Here is a 19,778-nt window from a genome sequence, read left to right as displayed (position 1 = left end):
TTTTATTAACTATGGCATTTGTATTCATTCAGCTTTCGTAGAAACTGCACTATCAAAAAGTTGCATTTCATAATTTTAATTAAAAACAATCTTATAAAAACTATAATCGCTTCATAGATGATCCAACATCTGTAAAAAATTTCAACAACAGTTATACCATAGAAAAAGAGAAATAATCAAGGGTGCAATCAAAATGTATAAGTAAAAAAGGAGACAACATCCTAGCTTAAACACTACATATAACAAAAACGATTGCGAAACACAAACTCTTCCAAAATAGGGATAATCTTTGTAACTCTGGAAAGAACATGTTCCCCTTTTTGCAGATAACTTTATTATCTCATTATAAATTATTGCTAGACACACTTATATTGTCACATTGTTCTTAACTGTGCATTTTCAATCGTCTATGAAAATTGTCGCCATGTTTAACTTTTAATTCTACTCTTAGATCACGTTAAAGGTTGTCGCATAACATCAGTAAATACACAAACTTTTATAATTTTATTATCTAAAAAATAACAAAGATAATGACACATACATAGTCTGATTATTATTCAACAAAAAAATATATGATTGTCAAAAATGAACACAATATTTGCTCTTGATGTTTTTTACCGTTTGGGTGTTCTTAACATTATATTTAAGAGTACCGGTGTTCAAAAGTCATAAATCAATTGAGATAAAAAAAAAAATGGATTGATAAAAAAGAGCACATTTAGGTGAGACGATCAGCTTTGTTTTGTGTATGTTATTCTTTATCAATATATTGCGTTACGTTGTAATTGACAATGTGTTAGAGTTTATTTCGACTATACTTACTCGATAACGTGAAAGTTTATAAACCACTCCTATTACTGCAATAATTGGCGATCTAATCAAAGTTATTAACGGTTAAAGATAATGAAAATAAACTTGTGTTGCACTCAAAGCGCCTTTCTATATTTAACTTCAATAGGAAAGCCACATATGTATAAGTATCCTGAACACGCAAAGAGCTATATGACCTGAGCTCGACTTTTCCTGAATAAGTTTATCAATGAATATGTAATAGATTGTTAGTACATTAAAAACTTGTGTACATTAACAGTTCATTTAGTATTTATGTGACGTTAATTCCTGAAAATTAAGCATCAATTGCAATAACATCACCTTTATTGGTTTGTTTCTACTTGTCAATCTCTCCATTTATAGAAACATTGTGCAAGATATATTAATTAGACACAAGTTAATGTCAGCGTGAAGTTTAATTGTAAATAGACTGTTTACCTCAGCTTTTATCTATTAATTTAGAAAACTACATATAGGTCATCTTTTATAATATACACATGCAAATGGATATTGAATAAATAACAAAATGAATAGATAAACAACAAAATGAATAAATAAGTAACAATATGAATAAATAAGTAACAAAATGAATGAAAAATAATTGAATAAATAAATAGAAATGACATTGACCAATCATACATCAGTGAAGCATATTCATAACATTGCAGTCTGTATTTACAAAACTGTTCCTCGAAATTCAGTTCTCACTATTATTGATTTCAAAATAATGTATAAGAAGTATAAGATTTACGTAAATGTAACGCAACAATATAGAACACTGGACCTTTATGTCACTTTGCTGCATGGAGTTTTACATAAAACTTAAATTTTCGATTTTTATAGAACATTTTGTATATTGAAGCGTTTGTCAAAGAAAAAGATTAGGGCATTTCAACAAAATCTGCATTTTTTAGATTGAGAATGTTTTGGGTTTTTTTAAAATTCAGACTTCAACAAATTTTCTTCGATAATGTACTGCTAGTAATCACTTATAATTGTATGTCCATGATACGTGTATAATTAGTTTTATATTCTTTAATATTCTGCAGCCTGTTTATTGTCGTCTGTGTTGAATAGAGAATTAAATAATATTTTTCAAAAGGGAAGTTTTGTTGGGGTTATTTAATGGGGACATAAGGGATCCAATTAAATTTACGAAAATAACAATGCAGTGAACCTGGGGTTTTAGGCTCTCAAAATAAAAGGAGTGAACTTGGGTCTTTAGGCTCTTAAAATAAAAGGTCTATATCAACACGATGTAAACCAACGGCATTGCAACTTTGATATAAATGTTCCATATTTCATAAATTTGTTTTTTTCTTCCAGGAAGTGAGGAGAATACGTTAGATTTATTATCAGATTTTACTGATCTATTACATTATTATAGTCAACTGTCATGCTTAAAGTATCTGATGTAGCTTATTGTTTAAGTTTAAGCTTTTTGAGTACGATTAAATGTTTATGAAAAAGATACCAGAGCAAGTATAATCATCTTCACGAAAACAGTCGTGCATTTTATATAAATGTATTCATTAGTACAAAACAACGCTAAGATGATAAAATAAATGTATATGTTATCACAACATACACACATCATTGCTCATAGTAATTCTTTCATACCAAAAATTGTTGCATAATACATCAAAATATTGCTTCACATACATGTGTAAACCAAATTAAGATACAGTTTTGAAATTAAACATTGGGCGTACAATGAATACAGGCTTGATGCTGACCTCAAGATTTAATAACTCATAATTGCAATATATAGAATTTAATGTTTTCTTATATTTATGCTTTTCTTCCACTCCACAAAACTTCAGTTTTGATATTCCAACAAAAGCTGTCTCATTTAAAGATAGCGAATTAACACTTGCTATGAGTACAAAGCAATCGTAATGAAATCAAATTAATGAAAAGTGAATGAATACAGTCATTTGTCTATTATCATAAGTTGTTTTTGTGGAAGTGATTCAAATTATTTTCGTTGTTGGTAGTGATTCCAACCATTTTTGTTGTTGGTAGTGATTCAAACCATTTGTGTGTTGGTAGTGATTCAAACCATGTTTGTTGTTTCTGATCCATTACCCTCACTACCAAAAAAAATTAGAATATGTAATTATTTTTCTACAAAACAAAATTCTGTGAAACGTCAGTGGTATGCTAATTGGTTATCAAAGGTACCAGGATTATAATTTAGTACGCCAGACGCGCGTTTCGTCTTTATAAGGCTCATCAGTGACGCTCAAATCAACGTATTTATTAAGCCAAACAAGTACAAAGTTGAAGAGGATTGAGGATCCAAAATTCCAAAAAGTTGTGCCAAATACGGCTTATGTAATCTATGCCTGTTCCTCAATGCCCCAGTTCAGAAGAGAGACGCATTGACTTTCTAGATCTTTCTAGATAGCAAATACATAAATCACACTTTACAGTTAGGTTAATACAAGTATAGGACGTTTAATACATTTTCAAAGGGTGATGAAACATTGTTTTGTTTCAAAGTTTATCTTTTTCTGTAGTAATTTTATAACAAATCGTATATATCACATCATTTTTTACGGCGATAATCTTAGAGCTTGCAAATTTAGATCCGTTAAATGTTAGTTTACTTTTCTTTTAGAACAAATCTATCATTCAAGATTATCAAATTACTGGGAGGTCTTTGAAAATCGACACTAACATTGGCGTTAAGTTTAACAGTTTTCCCATGTTTAAATATATGTATTCTGCAATGTGTCATTTATTATATTTCGTCATTGCACAAGGTAGTCCTTCATCTGAACGTGTTTGTACTATTCTTAAAAACCGAAGGTGCTGCACTTGTGTTTACTCCTAATATGTAAATATATGTTGTATTTAGTGATATTACTTACTATACATAAAAGATGACATAGAACACGAATGTAGCCACTTCCATTTGAGACGATTTATGGCACATTTTATAGATTTTTGATAATTAAGCATGAATTTGAGCGTCCTTTATTATCAGATCAGTTAAAATCTTGAAATTACGAAATAATTCAATCGACTGAAGTTAACAATTTAGTGTTTAAAAATTGTAAAAAATCTTTCATCAGATGAAATTATAAATTTAGAACAAATTTAACTTAACGGTCTGTCCTTCAAACGTCTGTCTAATGTTGAGGTGCATGAAATTAATCTGGTTTTTTTTGGTGAAAAATCTGACAAACTCTGCTGAAATCTTACAAAAGACGTCCGAATCGAATTATATAATCAACAAAACAAAACTTGTATTCTTCAGTTTTAGAACATCATGGCCGAACGAGATTTATACATTTTTTTTTATTTTAGGTGAATATGAAGGATAAAACGCCAAACAATGTACCTTAATCTTTACGAATTCAATGCACATTTCAGTTGAAAGTAAACGTGACAAAGGTGTCCTTGTTTTACAAAAAAAAACACTAACCTACTCTTTCTTTCAATTCTTCGTATGAGTATAATTGCCAAAACAACAATAAATACAGCGACCACTCCTGCTGTTATACCTGGAATATGTCTATTTTCGATGTCTTTCTCTTCTAATAAAAAACAAAACGCAATTTATATAGTAACAAAATGTAAATACATATATTCAAGTATATTTCGATTTATATTATAATTTATATACAGCGAGAAATTTATTTATATCCATTTATTCTAAAAAATATTTACAGTAACAACTGAAAAAAAATCTTACCGGTACTTTCAGATGATTTTAACGTAATATTCCGGTCTATCATCTCACAACGGTAACCAATATACTGTGTGTAACATCTGAAACAAGAAATGTAACTTATATATGATCAATAAATATTAAGTATAGAATACATACTTGTTGATAAACTTCCCAAATCCGAAACTGATATGTACTTTTTTAGTGTTTTTTTTTTTAATTTTGCGGTATTTAAAAAAAATGTATAACATTAATAGCGGACATAAAACATTGAATGTTCATGAATAAGTTCTTTATTTGCTTAACATTATGAAACAATATAAACAAAGTTTATTTAGTAATCATATCGGTCATCTGTTCGATGGCTGTAATTATCCGATTTAGTTGTTAGTTACGCAATAAACGAATCCTATTTTTGATGTTTTGGCTTAGTTTGAAGTTGTTCTCGTTAATCTCTTTTTTTTCAATGTTTCTGTGTGGATATGTAGTGTTGTTTTAACAATTTCACAGTTCAATTGAAGTTATGTAAGGTAACCATAGTGAACATGCATATTATATTTTTTTAATGGGTTTTCTACATAAGAAAATGCCTGTTCCAAAAGAGGGACGAAAGATACCAAAGGGACAGTCAAACTCATAAATCTAAAATAAACTGACAACGCCATGGCTAAAAATAAAAAAGACAAACAGAAAAACAATAATACACACGACACAACATAGAAAACTAAAGAATAAACAACACGAACCCCACCAAAAACTAGGGGTGATCTCAGGTGCTCCGGAAGGGTAAGCAGATCCTGCTCCACATGTGGCACCCGTCGTGTTGCTTATGTGATTACAAATCCGGTAAATAGTCTAATTCGGTAGGTCATATTCATGAAAGGGAAGGGGATTGTAGTTACGACGTAAGGAACATATCCGATATCATTTGTGAAACGGTTATTCCATAACGGTCAACCAACTCGTGATGGCGTCCGTAAAATTTACGAAGGGATGATTTCAACTTCACCATCCACTTCCAAGTCAGGAATGTGATAGTTGTTTTCCATTCGTTTGGTGTGTTTGATGTTTTTGAGCTTTTGATTTTGCAATTTGATATGGGACTTTCCATTTTGAATTTTCCTTGGAGTTCAGTATTTTTGTGATTTTCCTTTTGTATATGCCTTTAATCAATATTTATATTCGCGTGTATTTATTTATGCGAAAATAACCTACCATGATATTTGTGAATGCACTAAAACGTTAGCTACAGGGCGAGTTTTTTTTTTTTTTTTTTTTTTGACTCACTTCTTCGTATGCTTAATATTTTTATAAATTAGAAAAATAAGATATATTAGTGTAATTGGAAAACTAAAAAAAGTATACTGAAATATATATTTAAGATACTCACGCACATTGCACTGTTCTGTCATCTATGTATACAACAAAACAAGATCCTCCATTCAAACATGATAATGTTTTTATTTCATTTTCTGTACAGCCAAGTGTATGATTTTGGAGAATCGTTTGGTTAAAAACTATTTTAGACATGGTTGAACTGTCGGAACTTCCGTAAACGCCCACTATGAAAAGAAAAGATATCTTTACAACGATTTTCATATGTTAAGCATTTCCGAATTTATAACCCCTGTATGCTGAATCACATGTCATTTTCAGAGTATTCAAAGAATGTAAATCGTACTTTTGACTGATTCACCCCTAGGCCTGTAACAATTGCAATGCGATGATTTCCAGATTTTGGTAAGGCAAAGGCATTTTTACAAATATAACTTCACATTTTACAAATTGCACATTAAAACATTGTTTGATGTAGTAAACAGGCTATTCTCTTTCAACTGAAGCTGATGAAAGGATAATGTTTATATGTACATAAGTTCATTATAATTTTTGATCGGTAAATACTATTTTTAAACCCCATTTAACGATAAATGTGGAATGAACCTACCATGTTGATTTATTGGCAGATCCAACAAGCATGACAAATTAGACCATAGTTAAAAACCTGTAATTGCAACAAAGGTTTTCTACAGAAGTCCATTTTTTTAGATAAAGACAGCATTTACCAAAATGACGAGTAATACGAGATATAGTGCGGTTTCGATTTCCGTCACAGTTATTTATATATTCTGTTAAACAAATTGAAAAATTAATATTTTAACATGTTAAGAATAGGTTGTAGTAAAGATATGTAATGCACATTATGAAATCAGAATTGCAGGTCTAAACCTAACTTGCTTATTAATATTCACACCGTAAATACAGCAGTAAGGAAAACTTAAGCAAAAGCAAGCTTTTAGAATCAAATATTTTCAACTTTTGAAAATACTTCGACTCAAAATTTTTAAATATGTATCCCTTTTTCTTCAAGTGTTCTACTTTAAGTTCATTAACAGTTGTAATGGAGAAAGTTTTTTATTTTCTGAGACCATTTTACCATCTAGGAACTAACAGAATAATACCATTGCAATTACATGATATCATTGTTTAAATGTTATTTGTATGTATTGTCATATAATTAGGGTTCGGCTTGCCATAAAATTTCGAAAAATGCTTGCCTTGATGTCCCCTTGATAGCTATAGATAGCGTTTAGTCTTGTCTGTTTTATGTATTGTCCCTTTTTTAAATTTCGTTTGAATATTCCTTTTTTTTTTTATTATGCATTCGAAATAGCGAGCAACTGATCATTGATGGTCTTTCAGACAAGAGACAGTTTGCGGCAATTCTTATTTCAGGACGCCTTTATAGCCTTAGAGATAGTATAACTTGAAATTAATGAAATTACTACTATTGTTTGCTTAACTTTTCATGTAATATATCAATAAAAGATTTGATGAAAAATACTTGAATGTACAAGATGTCTGCATGTTGATTTATATTTACATGTGATGTCCTTACACCGATAAGAATTTTTAGTAATTTTATACACTTTTTGAAGATTCTTTTTATCGTAAAATAAGTTGGAAATAAAATACAACTCTTACATATATCCCATATCAGATTAATAATTTAAATTTACCTCTATATACAAATAGCAGACTATAAAACAGATATGATAGGCTCAATATATGCATGATTGATACTCTGAAAATAAAACAAATATTTTTTTTCAAATTTCTTCCATCATTATTTTCATTTAAAGATGACTTCGTAAGGTAAAGTAGACTATTAAAATATAACGTAGATTCAATAACTGCATGCTAAACAGCCTGAAATAATACAAATATTTGTATTAATTCTTAAATCATTTTTTTCATTTAAACATGTCTTTGTAAAGTAAAAAAAAGCAAGCAAAATATAATACCAACGTCTAAAGATCATTTTAAAGATCAAAAAAGTTTGATAGCATATGGGAATGTAGAATATCTTAGCTTGTTTATTTTCTCTATTTGTTATGAATATACTTTAGTGATTGGTTTTTCAGATAATATACAAGAGTCATGTCTCAATTTCTCAAGTTATCTACATTTTATAAATAAAAGTCTTGATGCTCCTGTGGTTATTGAAATCATTTAGTTAATAATTAAAAAGGGCAACTAAGGGACAATAGATATCACAAGGACATTCAAACTCAAATGTAAAAAATAAACAGACAACGACCTGGCAAAAAACGATGGCAGAACAGCCGCGGAAAAGTCATGCTTTATCTATGCATTATATGTTATAATGGTAAATAAGTGAGAAAAAAATAACAAAATCTTAACATGTATGCCAAATAAGACTTTTTCATGCTTTCTTGTAATTTTACGATTTCATGGGACCTCTTAACACAAAAAAATGCAAGGTTCTTAAATCAACAACCAAATAAATGCCAGTATAATTTGGAAAATGATGTTATATTCTTCATAATGCAACAAAAACTTTCATTTTACGTACCTTAAATTATGTCATCAAAATACTGGTATGCAAATTAGAAATATATCTGCATTTGTTTAATCAATAGAGCATCCATTATTTGTTTAAATTGAGCTTTATTCCTGTACATATATTACGCGAAGTCTTATTACATTACTTTTGGTCCAACAATCAGCTGAAAAGTATGTTTACAACCTTTGAGTTGAGGAAATTAATAAGGACATTTTTAATCGAAACTAAAATGTAACCGGAAGTTGAATTTTTTCCTTTCTTCACCAAACACTATTAATTCTTGCTGGTTTTATAGATATGCAGTTAACATTTACATTGTCTCTATTTAAACTCTGAATAACTTTTAATTTTTTTTAAATATAAAAAAAATATATTTAAGACCTTTGATGTTAAAATGAAATCAACACTAGATAAATGTTGTGTGTGCATAGAGGTTTTCTTGATCTACTATCATCAGGGAACTTATTTTAACCATGCTTCTTAATGACCCAGTAGGAGTAACTAATGTGGAACCTAACTGTTTTTAGCTGTCCAGCTAAAGAGAAATTAAACGTTATGAACAATGTTCTATGTCTTTTACGTGGATCAGAGTATGCTTACCATACAGTAGCACATGATTTCAGCGCTATATTTGATTGGGTTCGTTTTGCTCAGTCTTCTGTTTATATAAAAAGGAAATGTTGTATGATTTCCAATGAGACAACTCTCCACAGGAGACAACAATGACACAGAAATTAACAACTATAGGTCACCGTACGGCCTTCAACAATGAGCAAAGTCCATACCGCATATTCAGTAATAAAAGGCCCCGATATGACAATGTAAAACAATTCAAACGAAAAATCTAACGGCCTTATTTATATTAAAAAAAAATGATCGAAAAACAAATATGTAATACATAAGCAACCACTGAATTACAGGCTCCTGACTTGGGACAGGCACATACATACATAATGTGGCGGGGTTAAACATGTTAGCGGGATCATAAACCTCCCCCTAACGTGGGACAGTGGTATAACAGTTCACCATAAGAACAAACTATAAAATCGGTTGAAAAAGGCTTAACTAATCAGATGGACAAGAATACAAGTGGACGTGGCCGGGTTTCATTGACTTGCGATGGAGACCAACATTTATCATAATCCTTAAGGCTTAAGTCATGAAATACAAACTCACCAAAAATACAAAGCTCTTAGTAAAAAGACAAAAAAAGACAGACAATCCCAAGGGAGCATACAAAACTTACAAGTTGCAGTTTAAAAAAAAAGTTCTACTCGGATTTAAATTGGGTTGGTGCGAGTCCGTCTTAAGTTATCGATGTTGTGTAACTTGTGTTATATGGACTAGTTATTGTGTTCGTCGTTTTTGTATTTGTCATTGTGTTGCCATCAAAGCACATACGGCATTTGTTGTGTTCATTTTGGAATTATACATCCGGTGATAAGTCTTTTTTATGAGGTCACAATCGAGGCAGAAAAAACAGGATTGGGGTTACGACAATTGGAACATATATTAATAGTACACAAGCAATTATACAGAATTGCTATAACAGTAAATTAATTCTAAAAAACTCGAGCTCTAGAATATCGAGTTCGATAAGAAAGAAACCTTAAACATAGTTTCCAAGCTTTAGATTATTTAGTTAGATGACACCATTTAAACAGCGGAACAACAACAATAACAATACTTTATTTTAAGAGGGTTAAACAGTTAGCTATATAACTTATCCTCCTTGTTGCCCTCATCATAGAAAAGCATAAAAAGAAAAAAATCGTTGTAAAAACCACAATGCAAACAGTGATATACATGACATACATGAGTATAAACGCCAAATAAAAGTCAAGAATAAGGACAAATCTACAATCTTATTGTATAAATTGATATGAAAAAAATAATCATTATAAAACAATATTGATATTTCATATTCTTTCAATTGATTGCTTCCAATAAATGATATGTTTATTTTTAACAGGTTAACTTGAAGTTGAAGATTATACTAGGTTATTATATTATTCATGAGAAGCTCATGTATGGCAATTAAAGCACATTACGTCAACACAAGTGTATTTAAAAATACAAACAAATTACGGAATTAAAAGTAAAACTTCAACAAACGTGTGTTTTGAATGATCCTAAAATTTATCAATACTTTTGAGTATATTTTCAGAAAATGACTATATCATCTATATTTTATGCACGAAAAGAATTGATGTACCCTTTTGTACACATGAAACTTCCCTTACAAACATCATTATTCATGATGAAATTACGAAACAAAAAGTTATGAAGTATCTCCTACATATTTTGCTTCATATGCCTGAATTGATATTCTCTAATTGGGTTGTACAATCTCTGAAATCTTTTTTACTCGATTGATTTTGATGAGGCTTTTATTTAAGAACAAATATAAAATGTACTATTAAAACTCTGATAAGATGATTTATCAAATCTGAAAACACATTTTTTATTGTGAGGCTTTATTATCGAAAACCTTCATTCATAGTTTTAAAATTCATAAATACTCTACGACTTTGATTTGACGCCATTGATGAATCTGATTTTCATTGAAACCATCAAGGAGTTTTTGTTTTAACTTTAATTCAATCACAAAAAGTATATGAAGACATAACATCCACACGTGTTACTTAAAGATATTTACCTATTAATTTTTCACTTTAAGTGCAACATACATCCAAAAGGGCTACCCAGTGTCCTTAAATCATTTAGTTTCTTTTTCAATTTCCGAAACAAAATATAAGTAAATTACCACATTTTATATTTAGGTGATTGCGTCTTGCCTAAATATATGAATAGGATGTAATAATAGCATATTAATGATAAAATTTCCGGATGATTTTTTTTTCTATTGTCTCTGAAGGATAAATCTATACATGTATTATATTGTTATCTATTCTTATATGTATATCATTGTCATAATTTAATTTGTAATCCTCACACGTAACATATCACACTTTTTTATATATACATATTTAGACATATATTCATATGTTATAAGATGCAAATAAATAAGCACACAGTATCAGCAAATCATCCGGATAATACCATTGTATCAATAAGGGAAATATTGTTTTACGTTCTATCTAACATCATTAAGGAAATTAAAACTAAGATGAAAGCATGCTACTAAAAAGTAGCTACCTGATGTTTTTGTTGAGTTGATATGAAAAGTTTTCAATAAAAGTACAACATACATTAAAGTGAGCTTTCAAGTGTTCTTTTAGCATCGTGATTTCTTAAAGGAATTAAAAGATTGAATGTAACATGATTATTTTACTATTTAAGTGTCACCCAATTGAGATTTGATATGTATTGTCCTTCAAAAGTATCAGACCGTTTAAAAGTCTAGCTTAAACAATAACAATTTGACCCATATTTGTATTTTATGTTTAATAATTGTAATGTTGACTATTGTCGTGCAAAGAATCATATATTGTTCACATATGGGATATCTATTTCGAAGTCATCATTTAATAAACGTCATAATTTCAGTCGAATAGACGTTAGTTCTCTGCAATGCATCTTCATTTATGAGTGTAAAATTGTTGTTCAAAGTTACTCAGCAAAAACAATTATAATTTATATATGATTGGTCAATAAATGACATTACTTTTTTCAACCATGTTATTACTGAATGCGCGGCATCATCAACTCATCAAAAAAACTATCCAAAACAAGTGCCGTAGGAACACCTGATAAGTCCGCGTTACTGAATTAGTTCGTTTTTTTATTCTATTTTGTGTTCTTCTTGTTCTGGTTTTGTATCCTTTATTTTCTCTTTTTGGTTATTTGCAGTGAGAGGGATATTTAAGGGTCATGTTAATAGTCTGTACCGATATATACATTGTTGTTGTATTTAAAAAAATATATGAAATTCATGTCACATCAGTTCTACATAGTGCATACTATGTACCGGATTCGTTGGTAGAAATTATGTTTAGTATTTCATGTACAGTGTTTTGTAGACTGAATTCCGCATTAGGTTTTGAAAGCAACTATTGTATGTTCCGCCTCTTTCTTTATTCGAATGCTTTCTACAAACCTCTTTTACCAAGCGCCATTCTAATCAATACAACCTATTACCTGATACTAAATGGACATTAAAACTCATAAATCGAAAATAAATTGACAACGACATTGCAAAAAAATAGAAAAAGACAAACAGACAAACAGACAAACAAAAGTATATTCGCCCAACAAAGAAAGCTAAAAAAAAAACGAGGAACACTTACCTACCAATAGAAAATGGGGCGACATCGAGCGTTCCGGAAGGGTAAATATCTGTTGCAAATGTTACATTTCTATATCACCCAGGACATCGCCGATCGTATACATTTTGTTCATTTGGCCATTATAAAGATGACATGGAAAAATGCTCTATTCAAATATTTCCCTTTTCAAAAATACACTTAAAATATATTAATGCGATAAATGCTTAAATTTTGACCCTTCATGTTACGTCTATTTATGATACAATTCATATATAATCTGGCCTCGTTATGATGGTAATTTTTTGTTTGTACTCTACATTTATGTACGATATAAAAAAAAAACGAGTGCTTAAATACTATAAGGCTTGTATAATATAAAATAGATTTCACCAGATAAATATCGGTACTAGACACAGTTACTCTTTCTAGCTTGTGTAAAGGGCCATTTGATTGAAAGTTATTATGAAGACCCATACCTTGAAATCCTTCATGTCACACTTATGAAAGTTTCTCTGTTTTAATGTTTTGTGTGACTAATGCTGCTCATGTTTAATAAGAACTTTATGAGATAATAATTATCATCTGCCGGACAACGCTAAATGTATACTAGATGAAAATAGGGTATCGCAACAATTTGAATGAAGAAAGGGACAAATAATTCTAGATTTACAATAAAGACCAAATGACCATATGTATTATCATTTTTATAGATTGATAGGGTTTTTTATGATATATCTATTTGTAGATTGCAGTTATACATATGAAGGCCGTACGGTTACCTTTAGCTGCTAATTGTTATTTGATCTCTCGTCTCGCATCTTCTTATTTGTATATAACACACCTTTGTTGGATAAGACTGTTGTTTTATGGTCCATCTTTGTCATAAAGCTCTACGCATGTTTCGTTTTTTATAATCATTGGGTTTGAAATATTTGGCCTTGAGCGTTCTTGGGAATAAAAATCAAAAAACGCATTGGACATCTTTATTCAGCTCGGTTGTCAGTAGTTTGATTAATACCAGAAAAGCGCGTCGTACGCTTGAAATTTATAGTGTTGTTTCCATTTGTTTAGTACTTTTTTGTTGTGTGTTAATTTATAAATGATTAAATCCCGGTATCTGTGAAGAGTTCATTGTTACTTTTCTCGATTCCTGTATTATTAATAGAGATACGTCAAAGTTACCAAAAAACCCACTTAATTCAAACTATTTTTGATTTTTCATAGTGTTGTTTCTGTCATGTTCAATGCATGAAGTATGTTTGTTGATTTACATTTCCTAACTTTTATATTCACTAAATGGGAAAGTTTAAAGAAAGAACTGTAAACAGTGTATTTTTGGTAGAGACTAAATGTTTTTGATTTCCATCTTTATCCACATTAAAACTATGATTATCAACTAGCTATAGAAACAAAGCAATCTTTATAAATCTAAGTGTCAAAACTTTATGTTCTTTCCATTCATTGAAACACCAGTTTATATAGCATTCTATTGATATAGTAAACTAACGGATTCTACCGGAATAATTTGATCTGGTTGTTTTATTATTTTGTTCCCGTCAGACTCTCTTTCTCAAGCGATTCTTGATCTGATGTTTTATTACTTTTACTTGTGTTATCTTTTGATTTCTTGCTCCTGTTAAAATAAAACAAAATGTTATCCGTTGTTTGCTTCTCTCACCTTTTTTAATTTCAGCAAGAAGTTATAACTATTTGACTAATTACACTCCAGCTCCTGCTATGACATTTTATTTCGGACAAGAATGATTCGGGGTATATTTGACTCGTGTAGCTTTGTTGATAACTTTCGTTTCAATTATTATTGGATGATTGACTTAAGTTGAAAAATATGCGGATCACAAAATATTTATAAGTTCTTTCATAAATGATAACTCTCTAACCAAAATTGATTTTGTTTAAAAGAATGATGGTTTGGATAACTTTCTTGGTACCACTTGATATTACAACAAATAGGCCCCAAAGTTCCGGATAAAGGTAGATACACAACATGAACGAAAAGGAGGGAAAATTCGTATCAAAGATCTTCATTGAAGGTAAAAATATCATTGTAACTGAGCAACCATGAATCACCATTCCCCTCAAAGATATTTTTAAAATTTAACGATTTCCACTATTTCAGAAGTTTTATATATATTATTGGTTGTTGTAAATATTCGAAAATGAAAAGGTAATGTACACTAAAGAATCGTCGATTTTATATCTTGTGTGAGACTATGTAACAAAACAAAATAGATAAAATTGAAAATATAATGGGGAATATGTCAATGAGACAACATCCAAACCAAGGAACAAAACACAACAGAAGGCCACCAATGGGTCTTCAACACAGCGAGAAAATCCCGCACCCGAAGGCGTGCTTTGGGTTGCTCATAAACAAAAAAGTTTATTTCGATTTTTTTAATGTTAAAAAAGAGCGGTTCGTATGACATACCGAAAGTAAATGACTGCATTTTATCAAAATAATAAACCACACACATTGTTAGGAAAATAATCAACCAGTTCCGTCCCAGTAATCGCTCTATTACACCAAGATATGAAGTAAGCATTTAGAACTTGACGACGTTCATTCCGTTTAGTTTCAAAAGTTAAATAAAACTTAGGCGCTTTGTAGGTTCAAAAGCTTCCGTCTGTATGCTCTCTGTCAGTATGTTATTCTGCTTGCATACAAGTGTGCGTGGATGTCGTATCCGATTTAGAATTTAGGAATGCTTTGAAGTCTGTTAAGAGACTAGAAGATGTGTTATTAATAAGTTTAGAATGTCAGCGTGGTTAAGGTCACAAACTAGCTTCAATTTTAATACAAAATATTTAATGTTGCTCCCATTTTATATATCCAGAATTTTTTATAATTATTTTCTGGTCCCATTATACTTTAAAAGTCATAAGTATGAGGGAAGAATAATAATTTTTCTGAGTTGAACAAATTTGAGATTGTATTGGGTATTCTGCATATATTCTAAGAATATGAACAAATATATATGAACAAAGTTGCTCAGGTGAATATGATAGATGTTAACTACGAATTAGTTTTTGTTAGATTTTAACATGCAATTTTCAGTTAATCATAAGTATGATTAAGGGGGTTCGCGGGTCTAAATCATTTATATAGGATTTCTCTATAGTTTTCTATAAATGAACTTTATCTTATAGTTAATAGAAAAATAAAATAAAAAAGTGGGGTCACCGTTCATTTGCGCTCACAATTTGCCTTCGAAAGCAGCATACATTTTTGTAAAGGCGTTTTTTTTCTGTTGAAGTAATAGGAGGGATAAAGGTAATATCGAGAGAAAAAAAAAAGAAATTTATTACAGAAATCGCTAAAATTTCACAATAGTTTAGTTTAAGTACAGCTTATATGGAAATTATATTAAAAAAGATAGGTCACCGATGAGTTGAAAAAGATATTTCAATTTTAGAGCCAAGAAATTGCATTTTTCCACCAAAGGGAGATAATTTGGAACTTTTTCAATGATGTATACATTTTGAAAGTCATCTGGGGCCAACACGAATTGATTGTTTTGAATGATTTTTGTACCATATGATAAAGTAACAACTACAAAAGGAAATTAATAGAATTTGTAATGAAAAACAATTGTTTGATTTTTTTCTGAAATTTTTATACCCTCGAGCCTCCTTAAGGAGAAAAAATACTTTAGCTGAGTCCAGCAAGTTTAATATTATTAGTATAATAATAAATAAGTCCGTAAGTTTGTTAAGGTGTCAATGATAGTGGGACATTACGAGCAGGTTTAAGATTGTATATGTGCATCCATCGGTATGTCATACGTATGATAAAGGGGCGAAACAGACACTTCCTGTCGGTGTGACCCAAGCCTCCGTGTTGAAGACCGTACTTCGAGCTATAATGGTTTACTTTTACAAATTGTGACTTTGATTGAAAGTTGTCTCATTGGCACTCATACCACATCTTCTTATATATTTTTGTTGAGTTGAGCAATTTTTAGTTTTCAATGTGTATTCTTGATATATTCTAATCATAAAGAAAGAGTCAAAAGTGAGACAGAGGACAAAATGACAGTTGCTAATCGATCAAGTTTTAGATTTTGAATATGACTGTATATACCAGTTTAGATATATATAATTAAGTGTTGTGGCAGTGTCTATAAGTGTACAAAGAAGAAGTTTTACAATAAAAAGATTTTCCAGAGAAGCTGATTAATTTATAACGGATAAGGGATTATTCACCTCAAGAGGATCTCTCAACTAAAGTGCTTCATCTGAAAAAGTTGGAATTAAAAGAATAGGTAATATGTAACATTCAAAACATTTCTTTCTTCCGAATGTCTGATCATTCAAAATACATGCTAGCCGGTTTCGAATTAACTTGATGAGGAGATTTCACGAAACATGAAGGAAGTATTCCTTTTGGGGCTTTTGTGTCAAATGAATGTTAATAAAGTCTATATGATATCTGTCTCATATTTCATCTAATGTAGTTTTGATAGTGAAAGGAAACGTTAAAATATTTGCAGCAGGTAATTTAAAAGACACGCAACTAAATGTGTACATGTTTGACATGTTTTAATATAGCAATGATCTAATTACCAAACTTAAAAACACAAACTTACCTCCTTATTTTACACCATATAAGTATCAGAATAACGATAACTAATAAGATGATTAATGCTGTAAAACCTGAAATGAATCCAATTCTGACTACTTTCTCTCCTGTTTAAAAGAAAAACATGTATTTAAAAAAACAAATGATCATATACATGGAAGACTTGTCTGATAATTTCTTTTTAGTATGTAAACTTAACTTTTACACACATTAGTCGTTTGAAATCAAAATATATTTTGTGAACTTTTAACTTGGCGGATTGTTTAAGATCTCTCGATTGATTATGTAGTTGGGTAACTGACACATACACAGCATATCCTTTTATTCATAAATGGTATGCAATCCGACATAAATGGTATTCAATCCGATTCAGTTTGATGTGCGCTAAGAAGTTTGGTTTTATCTTCTGTATCATTGATTAAATATTGTAAAAGTCGTAAATCTTACTTCACCGAACGATTGAAAATGAACACATGCATAGCAATACTGAAAATGATTTAAACAGAATTAGCTCTGTCATCTGATCATCCTAACGATTAAGCTATTTTGCCATTAAACGTAAATAGAACTATTACCCGAATTTCATGGGCGAGGACATTACCACACTAAATATAATTATGTCCTCGTTTTTTATCATTCGTATTCAAAGTGTTTGATATTCTTTTTAATCTACATACGCATTATTTATCAGATGTGTGATATAAAGCTTACTTGCTGATTGGTCAAATATTATTTCCGGGTCTATCATTTCACAACGTTTACCAATATATTTATTTAAACATCTGAAAAAAGAAAATTGATTAACTATCAATTAAAAAAAAGCAAGTACTTTTCACATTGGTTTGCAAAATAGTTAACTGGTTTTGACTAAGTACGATTTACAACTTCTTTGTGCATAAATCTTCCTACAACACATGATTGCAAATTAGATTAAACTTATCATTTACTAACAATGTTTTTTTAAGATCAACTCGGTTTCATCTTTAAATTTGATAATCAAGCTCCTTTATATTTAGAATTTTTTTTTTTTTTTTTTTTTTGGAGGGGGTATAGAAAACACACATATACATAACTATGGTGAGCATATTCATGTACTTACGCACATTCTACTACTCTGTCTGCTACATATACAGCAAAGCATGACCCTCCATTCAAACAGGCTAAAGCTTGTGTCTCATTATCTGTACAATCTAGTCGATGATTTTCAGGATCTGTTTGGTTATTTACTTTGTATGTAAGTTTGTCTGGGTTTGAATTTCCAGAACTTCTAATGCAACCTTCTACAAAATTAATACTCTTCAACTTAATACTTGTCTGGATTTTTAACAATTTAAATCTGAGAGTCGTTGGTGAGTCTAATGTAGACAAAAAGTGCGTCTGGCGTATAAAATTATAAGCCTGGTACCTTTGATAACAAAGAATTTGTATGGGTATTTTCGTGATTTGTTAACAAGCAGTTAAATAAATTGTTGGTGGTCAATCTAAAATTTGTATTAACAGGTATTTTACATCAGTTGAAAACAACTATATAGCTAAATTAGGGCAACAGTAGTTTATCATTGTTGAAATCGTGTAAATTGATGAGGGAAAGACAAATCAAGATAATAAGCGAACACTGATGGACAAGCATGACAACACAAGACAACTAGAAGTTGAAGAATGAAAAAATGATTGCGGATTGAAATCGAAGACATATGAAGATCTGGATATATTTTTTTCTCTTATTTGATATTAGCAACACGTTTTTTTTTAAATGCAAATGATTTTTATGTTAAAGACCGCATGCATGGAATGAATTTATATGTTAAACTTCAATCCTTGTTCGGTACATCTTCATAAAATTGAAAGCGAACTGGGGACTTTTTTTATACCTCTTATAATTGCTGTTAAAAAATCAGTAGGGTGAAATCTTCCTCCGAATATAAATAAATGTCCTACTGACTTATTAACGTTACGTTACCTGTATATACAAGCAGCAGACTAAAGAAGGAAAACAGAAGTGTCGCTAATGACATATTCGCTTTGCTGAAAATATAAGTATGTAATGTATGTAATGTAAGGTCAAGTTGGAAATAATCAAAATACAAAACAAGATAACCATCATGAATAAATTCCCCAAAAATATATTACCTGTAACAAAAATTCTTAAAATTTACAAAATTTCGCTTTTAAAGTGCTTATTATAACTTATTTTACTTTTAGTCCAACCATCTAATTACCATAATACTGACTCGTTTAGCAAGCGTGAATATTCCTTTGGTATAATCAATTTAAGCAAACATGCAGAACAACTTGGGAAAACAAAGTTATGTACGTCGAAGGAAGAACTATACCATTTTTTCTGTGTCACTCTTCGTTCAATTGCATTTAATGCGTATCGAAAAATAATTGAAATAATTTTGTTTCTGTATTACTTACATTTAAAATCTCAGTTAGCTACCATCCCTTCCATACCCAATAACTAGCTGGTTAATAAGTGTAATCGAAAGAGCGTTACTTTCAACAAGAAGTATTTTTCAGGTAATTCCACCTTTTCTGTTAACACATCCGTGTATAATTAGAAAGGAGCTTTGA

General features: G+C 30.1%; 2 protein-coding genes across 5 annotated transcripts; both read right to left on the bottom strand.

Moving 5' to 3' along the window:
- Positions 1 to 491: 491 nt before the first annotated feature.
- LOC143072039 (uncharacterized) lies at positions 492 to 12,519 on the bottom strand. 4 transcript variants are annotated; one of them, XM_076246815.1, is made up of 8 exons: positions 11,035 to 12,519; positions 7,528 to 7,592; positions 6,456 to 6,512; positions 5,901 to 6,072; positions 4,535 to 4,611; positions 4,265 to 4,376; positions 2,045 to 2,924; positions 492 to 2,008 (listed from the first exon to the last, which is right to left on the bottom strand). In XM_076246815.1, the coding sequence occupies exons 4-7, from the start codon at positions 6,038 to 6,040 to the stop codon at positions 2,888 to 2,890; spliced, it is 366 nt and encodes a 121-aa protein (XP_076102930.1). In that variant the 5' UTR covers positions 6,041 to 6,072; positions 6,456 to 6,512; positions 7,528 to 7,592; positions 11,035 to 12,519; the 3' UTR covers positions 492 to 2,008; positions 2,045 to 2,887. The 4 variants fall into 4 exon arrangements, with proteins under 4 accessions (XP_076102930.1, XP_076102928.1, XP_076102929.1 ...); XM_076246813.1 differs by lacking the exon at positions 6,456 to 6,512 and having other exon boundaries at positions 11,035 to 11,339; XM_076246814.1 differs by lacking the exons at positions 6,456 to 6,512; positions 11,035 to 12,519 and adding an exon at positions 8,385 to 8,528.
- Positions 12,520 to 13,925: 1,406 nt separating this feature from the next.
- On the bottom strand, positions 13,926 to 19,778 carry LOC143072038 (uncharacterized). Its single transcript, XM_076246811.1, has 6 exons — positions 19,623 to 19,778; positions 19,165 to 19,229; positions 18,304 to 18,484; positions 17,916 to 17,986; positions 17,212 to 17,311; positions 13,926 to 14,237 (listed from the first exon to the last, which is right to left on the bottom strand). Exons 2-6 carry the CDS (start codon positions 19,217 to 19,219, stop codon positions 14,147 to 14,149), a joined length of 498 nt encoding a protein of 165 aa, XP_076102926.1. The 5' UTR covers positions 19,220 to 19,229; positions 19,623 to 19,778; the 3' UTR covers positions 13,926 to 14,146.

This window comes from Mytilus galloprovincialis, chromosome 4 (assembly GCF_965363235.1).
Source record: "Mytilus galloprovincialis chromosome 4, xbMytGall1.hap1.1, whole genome shotgun sequence".
In the NCBI taxonomy this organism is placed as follows: domain Eukaryota; kingdom Metazoa; phylum Mollusca; class Bivalvia; order Mytilida; family Mytilidae; genus Mytilus; species Mytilus galloprovincialis.
Note: the sequence above shows the minus strand (reverse complement) of the source record. Positions and strands in the feature narration are given on the sequence as shown.

What these genes read in the sequence shown, in the direction of transcription:
- LOC143072039 (XM_076246813.1), bottom strand. Translation starts at nt 7,582, where the DNA reads ATGCATATATTGAGCCTATCATATCTGTTTTATAGTCTGCTATTTGTA. An exon ending in GACAGAACAGTGCAATGTGC is followed by an intron (nt 4,612 to 5,900) that starts GTGAGTATCTTA and finishes TTCTTGTTTCAG; the next exon opens with ATGTTACACACAGTATATTG. An exon ending in AGAATTGAAAGAAAGAGTAG is followed by an intron (nt 2,925 to 4,264) that starts GTTAGTGTTTTT and finishes TTTTTTTGGTAG; the next exon opens with TGAGGGTAATGGATCAGAAA.
- LOC143072038 (XM_076246811.1), bottom strand. Translation starts at nt 19,219, where the DNA reads ATGTCATTAGCGACACTTCTGTTTTCCTTCTTTAGTCTGCTGCTTGTA. An exon ending in TCTGCTGCTTGTATATACAG is followed by an intron (nt 18,485 to 19,164) that starts GTAACGTAACGT and finishes TTAATTTTGTAG; the next exon opens with AAGGTTGCATTAGAAGTTCT. An exon ending in ATATGGTGTAAAATAAGGAG is followed by an intron (nt 14,238 to 17,211) that starts GTAAGTTTGTGT and finishes TTATTTTAACAG; the next exon opens with GAGCAAGAAATCAAAAGATA.